General features: G+C 38.8%; 1 protein-coding gene across 3 annotated transcripts in view; it reads left to right on the plus strand.

Moving 5' to 3' along the window:
- MAP3K20 (mitogen-activated protein kinase kinase kinase 20) overlaps positions 1-14,932 on the plus strand; it is an 88,223-nt gene that overhangs the window by 16,935 nt on the left and 56,356 nt on the right. For all 3 annotated transcript variants that reach the window (XM_014249423.2, XM_005519804.3, XM_014249421.2), the window contains exon 3: positions 12,619-12,706. In XM_014249423.2, coding sequence (XP_014104898.1) covers positions 12,619-12,706 — 88 coding nt within the window. The remainder of the gene's footprint in view (positions 1-12,618; positions 12,707-14,932) is intronic.

Consider the following 14,932-nt stretch of genomic DNA (forward strand, 5'->3'; position numbering starts at 1 on the left):
CAGACTGATTCCCTGTATGTGCTGTAATTCTGGAAGGAGTCCTGCAATTTTCACTGACTGGGAACCTCCTAGGATCAACAAGTGTTCTGTTTTTACTTAATAAATTTGAAACCTGCAGTAAGAAATCTACCTTTTCAGTAGTATGATTCCGTGCTATACTGTGAGAAGAGGAATATTCACTGCCTGTTACAGCTGTTACTGAGATGACTGTGAAGTAACTGCACTAACAGGGTGCCTGACTTAAGAAATTCAGGGCAAGTGACACTTGATTCTGCAGCAACATTGGCATCAGCTGTTAGCTCTGGTGACATGGTCATTGCCTTGAAACTGTGACCCGCGTTCCCTTTTCGAGAAACAAAGAACCTGCAAATTCACTTCAAAGACCAGGGCAGCTGCTTTGTTTGTCTTTTAAAAACCTGTATTTCTGCCTTTTTGCTTGGTCAATGTTTAGAACCATTGAAGAAGTAAATGTGACATGGGGACTGAGATCCTGTAGCTAGAGCTCCTTTATAATTACATATTCAACCACAACTGCACAAAGGAAAATGAGAGTCCCTTTTCCTTTATGTACCTTATTTCAGTTTTCCCTTAGGTTTAAATTGGCGTTTTGGGCTATATTCGCTTGAGCCACTGAAGAGCTTATCAGAAAAGGAAGGAAACAGAGGGAGGGAAAGAAAGATAGATTTCCAAATGATAAGCGTTTGAATAGTCGAAGTTCAATCCCTAAAACAAAAAGTGGAACCTTTTTTTTTTTCTAAATAATGTGCTTTACAGTCTCACCTCTCATCTTGAGAAACATAAAAGAGCAAGTAAAAGAGATGACCCAAATCACAGAGTCCTTTGAAAGAAGAAATTCAGCTGTTTTGAACACTTACAATCAAAGGAAGTGGTTTCCCTAATTACATGAACTATGTGAAAGCTCTCAGAATAGCTCTTCCACCCCAGGATTCCTTGCACTTTAGAAGTTTGCATAAAAGCTCACATGGAGAATCAGATGCAAAGTGTTTGATTCAAATTTTATTAGGCAGAAGTGAGCATACATTCCTATCTCTGGGTTTGACAGCTGCTTGGATTTGGACCACAAGCCTGGGTTTGATGGATTTCAGTCCTGTACTTAAATCTTTCACTCTTCAGGTTCTCTGGTGAGACACCCCTATCGAGAAAAGTAGAATTGAAAAAATGGAGAAAGGATAGAGGGATTTCTTTGTGAGCTTTCAGCTGAGGATTCTTTGCCCTGATTAGGCCCTTCATTGTTGTGAAAACCCCTCCTTGTACACAGCTTTTATGAGGAATTTTACTTCCTCGCATTTTAGAGAAACTGTGTATCTTAAAATATATATTTGAAAGAACTGCAATCTGAATTCTACAACTTTAGTATTATTCTGGCACCATCATTTACTTCAGTCCACCAAAATTCTGAATTCATTAGAGACTTTGAACAAAAAAGCAGTATTTTCAAAAGACTTACACCTTGCAGTTTCTTTTTGTACATACACAATAATAAAGGTATGTTAGTCTAAACTAAACAGTGAGAACACATGAAAAAGTGCAGGACACTTCTAAAGGCTTAAAATCTCTGGTGCTGTCCCTGAGAATACAATATGGACTAATTAATGGTTTAAATATTTAAAAATAATATTTGCAATGTTTGCAGTAATATGCAAGACTATCACACTTGCTCTGTACAATTAGTGCAAAATGGTCCCATTCTCCCCTCAGAGCTAACTTCAGTAATTATATCCAGATTTGATAAAGACAGAGGCAGTTGATAAAATTGAACTTGAGGAGAGCTCTTAAAACTCTTCCAAGTGCAGCAATTCAAACTCAAGAAGGAAAAAAGGCAGGAGGGTTCTGACAGCCTTTTGCATATGTGGAATTGGCCAAACCCTCTTTATGGTAACACTTTATGCCAATCCCGAGATACCACTAACTCTTCTTGAAGAGGAGGAATGTTTTTCTAGGTAATTTTTTTCCCACCAGTACTGTTTTGTTTTTTCCACCCTCTTCCCAGTCAGAAGGAAGGACTTTACATGGAATAAGGGCATTGTCTCCCAGAAGTAAACACCCTCAGGAGGCCAGTGGTGTTGTGAGTAAAAGTGGAGTAGAAGAGTAAAAAGAGTAGAAGCATGTGTAGAAAGGGAACGGAAATGTCGCATAACCATATAGCTGTGATAAACTGGAAAAGAGTTCTTGCTGTGTCTTCTAGAGAGTTGTGTCTCAAGCAACAAAGCTTTATTAGAGCATGATTTTGCTTGGTTGAAGGAGAATGCTTGAAGTAATTCCAGCCTTGCTTGATCTGAAGGTGGCATGGAAAATTACATCTGCTTGTGTCTGATCCTTGATAGGAGTCAATTTCTTAGGCAAGGGTTTGGGTATGCCTGGCACTGGAAAATGGGAAGCTGTGATATATTTGTTGCTGTTCTTCCACACCAAAGGACCCGATGCAGGTTTGAATGTACTTTGTGCCACCAAAACATCATGAAGCTCCTGGAATCTGGATCCAGCTTGCGAGCTCTGTTCATTGTACTGAGCTTTGCTAAGCTAATCCTTGTCATGCTTGGAGCATAAATCAGTTAGTAGTTATGCAAAGACTACAGGCACTTCTGGAGTAGGAAGAGATGCAAATCCTCTCTGCTGCACTCAGATTCAGATTGGAATCATCATTAGCTGAAGCATGATGCCTTCTCTTCAGCTTTTTAGGTACAGCCCAGGAGAAAGGTTTTGTTGGACTCTGCACATGACCCTGGTCCTGAAGGTTCCTGTGGTCCCATATATATACAGTTCCTGCTTCCTTTTTGCTGTTTCTTTTATTGCAGGTTCTCAGCAAGCACAGTGCAGGGCGATGGAAGAAGTAGTGCAGGCCAGTGGTTTTGTAACCACAGAACAGATGATCTTCATTTTGTAACTGGCCTTTTAAATGTTATTCCCCATTAGGTATGTGTGATGTTCCTCTCGTATTAGTAAGTACAGACACGGGTAGCAGTTATGGTACTTTGGGTCATTCTGCCATAACTTGGGGAGGGAACTGGCTAGAGATATTGTTGTTGAATTGGAGGAGAGCAATGAGAAAACAGACCTTTGACTTAATTTGGTATCCTGTCGTGGTACAAGACCCCTGTGAGTTCTCCGCTCCTTGTAGGTCTGCAAGACTCAAAGCAACTGCCTTCATAGGTCACTCTGTTTACTTATCTTCTAGATAGGTTCTTCTGGATTTCCACTTTCTGCAGAGTTCAGAGATACTGGTATTCAAGTTATTAACTTCTTAAAGATGCATTTTGAGGCTGACTGTTTGTATTCCTATATAACAAGGATTGGAAATGAAATAGTTTTTACTGCCACATCTGTGTAAGCCGAGAGCTATAAAGACACCTACATAAGATAGGAAATTCTGTGTACAAGAAATTCATCACAGAGAAGTAAGGGAAAAGCTGAAGTTACATGTCAGAAATATATAGTAGAGTAACACTAATAAATGTGGATTTATGACACTAAAAGCATTTTAAAAATACTGCTAGTTTTTCTCTAAGTTTTTTTTTATCATAGCCATTGTTTTACTTGAAATTTTTTAGTTCAAATGGAAAAAAGATTGAGCTACCATAAAGACAACATGAAGAATCCCAAGAAAAAATGAACATTGGGTCCATGTTTCATAAAGATAAAAGCTTAAAATTTGATGAGTTTTATCTAGTTTTATTGCTACCCATTAGAAGAAGCATTTGAACCAAGTTTCTAAGTAAAATACAATTTTCCATCTTAGACAAAGAAGAGTGACTTTTCTGAAAAGCAGATAGAATTCACCATAATTTATGCTGGATTTTTTGGACAGTTTTCACATAAAACCATGATGCGTGTCATTCAGATAATGGTGACAGCTCGTTTTCTTGAAAACCTCAGATATATGAGGTTGTGCTTTGGGGTAGGTGTCACAGAAAAACGCCTCTCTTCCACGGAGGACTCTCATTCACTTCAGCAGAGTTCCAACATCTGTAGTTTGCAACTACTTTCTTTTTATGCCTGCTGGTCACAACTGTAATTTCTGTTTTGGAAGCTTTTTAGAGTTAGGTGGACTCCAGGTAGGGAGCTATTCATACCTTTTCTGTAGGGGCAGCTCATTTTTGAGTAACAGCAAAGCTCCAGCAACCCTTGTGGTAAAAAAAAACTTGTGGTTTGCTGTTAACATATAACAGGTAACACATCTTGTGAAGTGTTTTTTTCATAAGGGTGACTTCAGCCTGCCTTGTTGAGGAGCATTTTCTGGAATTATAACATTCAGTAGGATTCCAGTAAGAGGGATTCCCATCAAGTGTCCCTGTCACGAGCTATAGTAGGTTTGATTTATCCATTCTAAGATGGGCTTTAAGTGAGTGTTCATCAAGAACAATAATGGGTTTTTTCCCTGTGGTTAAATTAAAATCTTCATGATCAAGATGGAAAAACACATAATTGTAAAGATCATAGCTGCTTTAGAGGAGTGGATCAGGATGCATAAGTACAGCTGTTGCTGTCTCTGTTGAGATCTATGCTAATTGTTCAGCAAAAGCCACTGTATAATGAGATTTGATTTGTTCTGGGTTATCCAGATTCTTTACAAATACCTTGCAGACCTCAGAAAACTCAGTGCTCTAGTTACATATGTATGGCCATGGCTTCTTGAGAGGGGATTAGTTTTGCCCATCGCTTTCATACCAAAATGCCTTTTCAACAAGGTGCTCCTGAAACCTTCAGTAACTTTGATCTCAGAAAGAATTTCCTTGGATAATGTTCCATTTGTTTGGTCTGGAATGATCCCCGTGTTGCATATTAGCTGTGATATCTTCTCCCTTGCATAGTATGCCAGGAATCAGGAAGTTTCAAGGTTTGTTACTATGTTTTGTTTTAGGAATGTTCAGGATTTTGTTACTGTTCTCCATAGTCAAAGCCGGTTTGTATTCAGTGTTTGCGAGTAACTTGGAAAATTTCCCAACTTTGAAAAGAGAAATGATGATTGCTGAATATAAACAGCTCTATGGGAGCTCAGGTATTTCAGCCTGGCTGTTTAATACGCTCATCTATTGTTTCTACCCAATTGCTGGTGTTGCTTTGCGGATGGAGGCACCTTAGTACTCCAAATCTGCCTGAATTAAAAATCACAAATATTGCAGACATTGCTCATTTCTAAACTCTTAGACCAGTGCAAATACCTAGTTTATGCATGTTTTGAATGGTTTTACTTTATGTGAATAACTGTAGTGAAATCCAAACTAAACTTGTTCTTGGCAGATCTGCCATTATCCGATACCTTAATATTAAATGCTAATACAATCTCACATTGTATGCTGAAAAATGTAACAGTCCTGTGGGTGTACTTCTACTTGAAATGGGTCTGAAAAGTTAATTATTTTTCCGTAATCTTTGTTTCATTTTTTTGTTTGCTTGTTTGTTCATATATTTTTATAAATGGCAGTGTAAGTGTGACAGAATTTTTTCAAGCTTACTAACCATTCTGTAAGGATTTTCTGCAGAAAATGCCTCTGCTTAGTTTTGTCAGTGTGTTAGCAGCCTCTTCACTCACAGATAGCAAGTTTTTATCCCTCCATATGAGCAAAACCAACACCACGATCCTGCAATTTCTTGGTTAGTGCTGTGTGGGCTCCACACAGTCATTATACTGAGCTGATGGAGGTCAGGGGGAGGATTGAGACAGTCAGCTTGCTGTCACTCCCTCTTACTGCTCAAGGCAGAGGGTCTGCTGCCACATCACAAGGACAAAGCCCCTGTGATTTTTAGAGGGACCAACCTGCTTTTCATGGACTGAGCAAGCCTTTGCAGTATTTTGACAGGCACATTCTGAATTTGTTAGCTAGTACTTTTCATCCCCTAGCCTTCAAATTATCTGTAACGTACCAAGTTCTGTGCAAAGGTTGCTATAAAGAACTATAGTAGAGTATAAAACTCAGTTTTCTTTTCAAATGGTCAATATCCATTGCATTTTACTACTAATGAATCCTATGATGTTGCATGATGAAAATAGTTATTTTAAAGTAAATTTTATAAGATGGGGTGAGCCTAGAACAGAATACAATAAATTTATGTCCATATTCCTTATCTGTGGTACATTATGATAATTTAACAGAAATGAGCTGTCTTGGTAATATGCTTCTTCTTTCTTCAAGACTGTAACCTTAGAGTCAATACATAGTATTTAAAGTGTATTTTTCTATCACAGTAACTCCAAAAATGAGATTTTTTTTTGATGATACGCACCAGTGGCTTTAAAATAGTGGTAAAATGATTATATAGCAATGAGAATTTATTAGTTTCCTGTACATTTCCACTTTTAGTCTCTGGGATTTGTAACAGTGTAGGACATAATTTGGATGCAAATTTGATGCTTTGAAAGATTTGCTCAATCAAAATGCTTCAAAGTACAAATTTTGTACGTCATTGTAGATGTACTTATGAGAATTTAATTCTGTTATTTACAGAAATGCTGGTGACATCAATCTGAGAATGTAATTTAACTCCTTTCTGTGTGATTTAAGAGACAGGATACTCCTTCTTAATGCAGCCTGAATATTGAGGCTATGTTGTAAGACATGAGTGCTGACAGTTTTAACATGTAAATGGCCTACAGAAACCAGGTTTTTTTTTTTGATAAGTTATCATCTAAATGAATACTAGAAAAGGAGACCAAGCTCACACAGCTTTAAGTGCCGTGTAGCCATAGTTTTAAAACAATGATTGCCTATGAGAAGAGATGGTAACCCATGGATGCTGGGTGGCCATTGAAGCACTTGGTAACTGCTTATTTGCAGGTAAAAAAATCTCACTGAGTATTCCTTGGCTTTGCCATGTTCATGTGATTTTCCTCTTGCATTGTTAGTATTAAAGACAGTTTAATAGGTTTGACAAAAATTCTCTGAACTGGACAATCAATTTGGGGCCCCCAAAGCACAAAATTCTTGTTTGTATTTTTTTCCTTAGAAAACTTAATGGGAACAGAAAAAACAGTGAGCAAAGTCCTGAATTTTTTATTTTGTATCTGCATAATTTTCTTTTCAGTGTTCAAAACTATAATAATTACTTAGCATCCCTGCTATATAATTCTTGTAATAATTTTATGTTCCTGGTATTCTCTAAGTATCCCCTTATTGCATATTGAGAAGATAATTTGTTAGCAATGACAGATGCTAATTGTTGTAGTATTTCATCTGTAAAATGATGTTTTGGGCTTGTTCACCTAGAGAAACTGATACTATAAGAGGTGTCATCCTTTAGTAGACATCAGTAAATTTGCAAGAAAGGATTAGTGAGCCACTAGAAATGGACATAGACTGGATGTATTTTTGAGCAGGAGTCTAGAAATAAAGTGGGATTTATACGTGTTAGCATTCTGTCTTTTTTATATGTGGTTGTCACTAATAGAATGATTTTAGTGAAGCATCAACTGGCCTCTTCCAGCTGCCCTTGTATTAGACAGTAAAGCCCCCTGAGAGCAGCCAAGTTGCAGCTCTCCCAAGAACATGACAAAGGTCAAAGCCTTTAAAATGCTACAAGACTTTCAAAAAAATATCTTTCCAAAGCTGCCTTAAGTGTATCTAAATATCTCCTTAATAAACATGGCAGACAGTTCTCTGGAAAGTTAAATAGCCAGACTTTTGCACAATGCAATTATAAATATTATAAGGCAGTTAAGGAAGTTGTGTTAATCAGATTAAGTAGCTAACCATGTGTAACTCTGTAATTTTGCATGGAGTGAAAGTGCCACTTGCTGTGCAGGTAACTGATTTACTATCAGGAGAGTTGGTTGGCTGCTGGCTGATGCAGTGGTCTCACAAGGGCTGCAGATATTTCCTGTGTTAATCCTAAACCACTGTGCTCAGACCAAGGTGGAAAGATACTTTACTCTTTTCAGTCAGCTGTTCCAAAGGCACCTGGAAGAAGTGGTGGTTGAATTGCTTTGGGCTCAGTTTGTCAGTTTTTGCCCATGCAAAAAAGTCTTTTGATACTGAAAAACTCTGTGAACAGATGTCCTTTTACAGTTCCAGCTGTGCTGCTGGAACAGACTGCCCAAACCCTTGATCACTTCTCTTGACTACAAGTGTGAGCGTAACAAATTCCTAATATATTTCCAAGGAGAACCGCAGTAACAGAAATATGCTGAGTCGCTTGGTCTTTGCTAACTTTAACTGCCTTGGGATAGGGAGCTCTAACAAGAGCAGCTGCAGCTGCTATGAGTAGCTGGCAAGCAACAACACAGCTGTATGCAAAGTGCCTCCGTCCACATCCTTACTGTCTTTGCGACTGCAATTAAAGATCTGACGATATGGGCTTGTCTGATTCCCAAGTAATGCCAGCTCAGCATCAGGTGGCCATGGCCCACATCTGCAGTCAGCACCGACCTTGAAGACCTCATCAGAGCTGAGCTGCACTTGCTGCTTCTGCTGCACTGGTACAAGGCAGAGCGAAAACAAGTGTGGGCTTGGGTCATCCTTGTGAGCTGAGGCTTGTGCTGCTGTCCAGCCAGCTTGCTTTGTCCCCTCATCTGCTGCTGGCTGTGCTTAGAATTTGTGTTTGTGATTTCTGTCCAGCAATTGCTGAACACAGACAAGACCTGGAGGAGGACCTTGTTTTTACCTCCTGGAACACCTGAAGATATGTTTATTCAAGCATGGTTGTTTCTGCTACAAGGTTAAGAGCAGTACTAGTGGGTCTACAAGCAGCTCTAGGGTGATGTCAGTCTCAGATGATGTAACTATGGCTTTCACATATGTCAGTAAGTAGAGATTAAACAGGCATAAAACTAAATTACCTGTTAAACACTGTGACCTATACCATGGTTCTTAGGACAGATTTATACTGTTTGTACATTTAGGGATTACCTGAATTCCAAATTCTTATACTGTAATTGTTGTATGAATTGGGTTTGATTTACATTAAGCTAATAAGTGAGAATTAAATTTAAAAGTTTTCAATGTAATTTGTTCTGACCTTGGATTTTGTGATATTTGAATTATGTAAGCAGTGGATTAGGATTGTTTAGAAATCTGAATCCCTTTGCCTTCAAGAAATGGTGTGCAGTCTGTAATCCCTTCAGCAGGACTCAAGGCACATAATTTCATCCATACCTATGATGTAAGTTTAGTATGAACAATTTTAGTGTAGTTTGATGGTCAGTAACAGGCTGTTATGAAGCTTATCGTGGCACTAAGCATAATATTCAACTCTATTGCAGTTAGCCTGTGTGTCCAGGGAGCCAGCCCTATGTTCAGGGAGTTTGTATTTATGTGTTTGGATATCTTTCCTTCAGCTGAACTTCACTAGTTCTGCTTCAATCCAATCTTAAAAAAAAAAATAAATTCTGCCTTTCACACAAAAAAATTAATGTAATGAAGTAGTTGAATACTTGTTACTTGTCATCACTATTTAGGAAGTAAAATAGTGCTCATTTAGCATATAAGATAGATAGCAGCTTTACTGAGGGAAGAGTGTCATGCCCAAGTCAGCAAGGGCTGACTTCTTCAACAGCCTTTAGACAGACAGATGCATGACAGGATTTTCTTTCAAGCATTTAGGCATTTTGGATTAAAGTACAGTTTTGATGCTTAAAGCGGATTCTAAATATTCTTGTTAGTGTCTGAGAGACCTTTGAAATACAGGTCTTTAACCACCAGTTTGTAATTTGCGATCTGAAAGTAATTTTCATTGAAATACGGCACCTTCTTGTCAAAGATAGTACAAAAGCTTCAAAGATATGGACTGGCTTGCATCTGATTCTCACTGTAAGGAATAAGTGTCTTTAAATTGGCTAATAGAGTTCACAGCTGATCTGCAGCAACTGAAAAGAAAAAAACATGAAAGGAATAGTCTAGAATCACTAGTGCTAACAACAGCAGAGTGATTAAAAGTGTTTAGAGAGGATTTCTTCCTGATATAATGATCCTTAGGTAAAGTTTTTTTTACCCCACAATTATTCATTGTCATTTCTGCAGGCAATTAAAAGGTGCTTCTTGGATTTCTTAGATGGAAGCTTGTTTTGGTTATCTGTTAAATCCCAGATTAGAGTATGAACATCAGTGTGAAGGTGATAGGATTAGCTGTGGTTGACAATTTCCAAATGATAAAAGCACTGTGTATCAGTGTGCCTGTGGCAGTGAAGTACTCTTCTTCTTGGCCTGATACTCATACTTTGATTGCAATCTGTGCCATGGTAGCACTGGGTGATCAGTCGGTTGGGGTTTGCTGCAGTGCAGCCCTTCCTGTTGTCCACTGACTCTGATGGGCTTTCACTGAATCCAGCAGCATCTTGTGTGAGATGGAGAACAGTCACTGGGTTCTGCACATAGTTATGGCAGGATAGGGAGCTATGGGACTTGGATTTGTCAATAATGAGGCATTTTTAATCATTCTCCAATAGGATTAACCTAGTACTACTTTTCTAGCCAGGACCTAAACCTATTATGCTATGGGAAAATTAAATATGAGACCCATCAATTTAATTCTAATGACCTGTTGAAGTACTTGTGTTGTAAACACCACAGCAGATGATCTGCTCATTGTTTTGAAGACATGGTGTGTTTTAAGTACTTTACAAGAAGATGGTTTTATTCCATTCCTCTGACCAAGGGTGTTAATGAAAAGGTGGTTTAGATAGTTTTTCTAACTGTTTGCGTTACTCTTGTCTCATATGAGAATATTAAGATAGGTACTTGAGGAGAGTGAGGTCTCCTGGTAATCTGGCAGTAGTGTTGGTAGGAATTCGAGAATTCAATGCCCAATAGAATATTTCCTAAGGAATATACAAACATAATACAAAAGTTTCTGAGATGGAGGTTTTAATTACTTGGTCACCTGCATCCTCCAGCCTTGGGAAGGAGGTTGGAGGTACAACTCAGGCTTCTGCTGCTGCAAGAGTCCCTTGTCTCGGGAGGATGGTGGGGCTGCAGTTGCAGGGCAGAGCTCCTTCTGCTGCCACATCCCTTGACTGGCTCTAGGAGTGTTGCTGTTTACCTGCAGGTGAATCTTCCCACATTTGCTTAGATAGCTGCCAATTAAATTATTTTGTGGCCTTGTAGATTCACTGAAAACAGGAAGGCTGTAGCAGTTTTTATGCAGAAATCCATAGTATATCAGTTACTGCTATTCTAATAAATGTAGAGCTATAGTGAACCGGTATTTGTTTGGCTTGTGTTTTATAGGTGGTACCATGATATACATGCCTAATTGCATGATTACAGATAAAGGCATTAGATGACTCCATTTTTTGCTGTTGTTGTTGCTTAAAGGCTTTTTTGAGTAACTTCAATGCAGTTTTGAAGACCTTTAGCTAATGCTCAGACATTTACACATATTCAATTAAATCTTAACTATAGCTTTGAACTTGATTTGCGTTACACTAACTCTCTTCATGGCTCTGAGCTTCCTCAGCAAGAAAAACAGTATGACCGTCAAGTGACTAATCTTTTTTCACCATACCAGGAAATTAACTTTTAAAATGTATGCTGGTTTTCAGCAAATCCTGCTGCAGACTGACTCACCTACAAGACCACAAAATAATTTAATTGGCAGTTATCTGAGAACATGTATGAAAACTCACCTGTGGATAAATAGCAACACTCCCACTGCAAGTCGAGGGATCTGTGAAGGCATCTGTCAGATTCTTCTGATAATTTCTGAGGAGTTAATTGTAATCTTGTTTTTTGTTAGATGCTCTTGTCTGTTATAAAGTTAACATAATCTTGAAGTCTTAAAGTAAAGCATTACTGTGGAGAAAAATATAAAATGGTACATATCTGTATTTACATAATATGTATATTTGTGTAAAAATGTGTCTAAAGTCATCTGAGTATTTGTTTTGACACACTGCAGAGGTGAAACTGTTGAGACATCTTCCAGGAGATACCTGACCTTTTTTCTCAAAAACTACAGGGCGCATAATGTCTTAATTTCTGTGGATATGGTCTCATTGTCTTGCAGTCTCTTGCTCAAACCCAGCAGCATTGTTCAAGTGGAATTTGAAGGTTTTGTATATTTATCCAGAATTGCCAAACATCTGTAGTCTGCTTCGAGGAGCAGTTTCAAATGCACTGCTGGGTATTTAGCAATCTCAAGCATGCTTGCTCTTTGTATTTAATCAGACTCCACAGCACATGCCTGGAAATTCCTTGTTTCCAGTAAACAATGGATGGAGCTGTGTGTGCATGGTATGCTGTAACAGCCTGGAGCGCTGGACTTGCCGAACCCGCAGTACTTTGTACATAAACACAAATTCTGGATAGGACTGCTGATGCTCTGCCAGAAATCCCAGATCTTTCTTGGAATAAGTTTTCCAAGATCTTCATTTTTTTCCAAAGGCTTAACTTCCTACATCAGTGTCTTGGCTATGAAAGAATAGTCTGAAATTTATTTTTCCCACCCCCCCAAAACATACAAAACGTTCATCTGCCAGACTCTCACACTAGGTTTTCAAACGCCAAGCATTTGTGAACAGTCTTTCCTAGATATGTGTGTGTTTCTCTATATATATAATTATAATACATGTATTATAATGCTGTATGTGTGTATATCCACTGGGGTATGAAATAAACTATCATAGTAAATGACCCATTTTTAATTGTCTAATTTGTTTGTTTTTAACAGGCAGAAATACTCAGTGTGCTCAGTCACAAAAACATCATTCAGTTCTATGGAGCTGTCATTGAACCTCCAAATTATGGCATAGTTACAGGTAAGGATTTTTGTCTGACCCTTTTCTTCTCTGAAGCTGCAGTGTTACAAAGTTATCTCCAATGTTGCCCAGTTAAAGTGTTTCACAAATTGTCCTGGTCTTCTTTAAATGTAAAGAGGGCTTGGCACCACCTGCCTCAATGTAAGTGGGAGTGCCGGAAGGCTGGGAGCATAGTTGGAGGCAGCTCGGAGACAGGTGGGCCCTAGGGTGTTTTTAGTGCACAAATGCAGAACTCCTTTAAACAGTACCTTTCTCTGTGTTCTCTTACCGTGTTTGGAGAATTGCTTTTCCATTTTAATTGGTGCATCACAAAAGTAGAGGTTTTCATGATATAAACTTCTGGCTGGTTCTGTGAAAAAAGTGGACTGGGTGTCTGCTCAGAGCAAAGCTGCCCCGTAAGTTCTGTCTGCATTGAAAGTAGGAGAATTTGCGTTGTGAGGTTTACAATGTGAAGAGCTTGAAATAGAGTCAAGGGTTTTTAAGACATTGTAAGACAACTCCCTTTATACATGGGAAACTAGGTTTCATTTGTTTTGACATTCCTGGAATTATGTGGAAGTTGTTTTTTGTGGTATTGGGGTTTTTTGGTGTTTGTTGTTGGCTTTTTTCTATCACCACTTTAAGCTTCCTGCTCTTATCTTGGGAGATGGTCCAGATTTAGAATTTTCTCCCTTTCCTGTATGGGACAAACTACATAAGATAGGAGTAGAAAGTAAACCCAAAGCAAAGAAATTTCCCAACTGCTCGAACAAGTGTTTGGAGAGATAAAACCCATGAAAGTGTGGATTAGGACATGTCTGTGACCTTTCAAAGTTTAATGTGAAGAGTAGTCTTTTGCATGTGGCACAATCTAATACCAATTTGAGTCACTGCCAGTCAGTTTTTTATTGGTTCTTAGATGATGGTCAGAACTAGTGATAATTCAGTTATTTCTACCTGCCTCTTAGACTTCTGGTTATCACAGCAGATGGCAGTGTAACCCGGTGGGAGCACATCTGAAATGCAGCACATGTCAGGGCATGGGGAGCTTCACTTACTCCAGCAGTATCAGCCTACTGGAGGTCATGGTGTGGCAGCCAGCATTCCAGAGGTGCACGGGGTGACCACAGTCCACACCACTCAGAAATGCACTGATGATGGCACGTGGACAGGAACTTGAATTCCTTCTGGAAGCAATAAAATTAATAGAAAGCTAATAAATTAAGTAATATAATTTTACTATCCTTTTTAACGTAAGTGTCAACCAGAAAGCAGAGTAGCAAAGGAGAGGTGTAATCAATGACCTGGGATGATGTCTGGATCAGAAGTCCTCAGCTTGATCTCACAAAAGGTCGGTTTTGACCTTTGTTTGGAGAACATATGACCTACTTACCAGTCACAGGACAGACAGCAACTAAAGTAATTTACCGTGCTATTGAGAATGGGGACTCTTTAACTGCCTGTGAGAAAGAGACTATGGTGTGTAGTTCAACAGCTTTGTTCCAAAGGGAGCTCTGATCACACCTGGCTGAAGAAGAAAGAGGTTTGGGGATTTTTTTATCAAACTGTTGATTCTCCGTGCAACTTCTAAGGAGACTGGAGTCCTGTGGATTGGAATGGAAGCAAGGCTCCATTTCCCCCCACGATTTTCAAATGAGAGAATGGGTACTGATAAAAGAAATGTTAATTACACTTCAAATGTCTTTTAGAGGGATTTTCATTTTGTGATCTATTATTGACAATACATTGTCCTTGCAGTATATTTGCAAATCCACAAGCTCCTTGTAAATATCTGTGGCACAATAAATATATAGAAGAAATACTAACAGTGGAGCTTTGTTGATTGAAGTTTACTTGCCTCTGTTCACGCAAAGTGGCAAAGGGCTGGAGGAGCTGAGTTGTCCCTGACCCTGGTGGATCAAATTATGCATTGTAAAGGCATGCAAAGCATGCAGCCAACCTATTCCTGAAGAATCCATTTATAAGACAGATGATGACATCAAGGGTAAAAAAAGCTTCTGTTTTAATTGTGGAAATGTGCAGGTCAGCAGCTTACTCCTCTCTCAGTGACATCAGAAGCAACATGTCTGTCCTTTCAGTGGGAGGTTGTGCAGCAGTGATTCAAAGCTAACTTGCCACTTGAGTGTTTACTTTGCAAGCACTTGCTATTTTCTCCCTGTTTCATTTAGCACTGGAGTCTTCCCATCTAGCTAACCATGTTCTGGGCTGCAGTTTCAGTTTGGTCTC

This window comes from Pseudopodoces humilis, chromosome 8 (assembly GCF_049639895.1).
Source record: "Pseudopodoces humilis isolate 2021_Gansu_Grassland_sample_001 chromosome 8, ASM4963989v1, whole genome shotgun sequence".
In the NCBI taxonomy this organism is placed as follows: Eukaryota; Metazoa; Chordata; class Aves; order Passeriformes; family Paridae; genus Pseudopodoces; species Pseudopodoces humilis.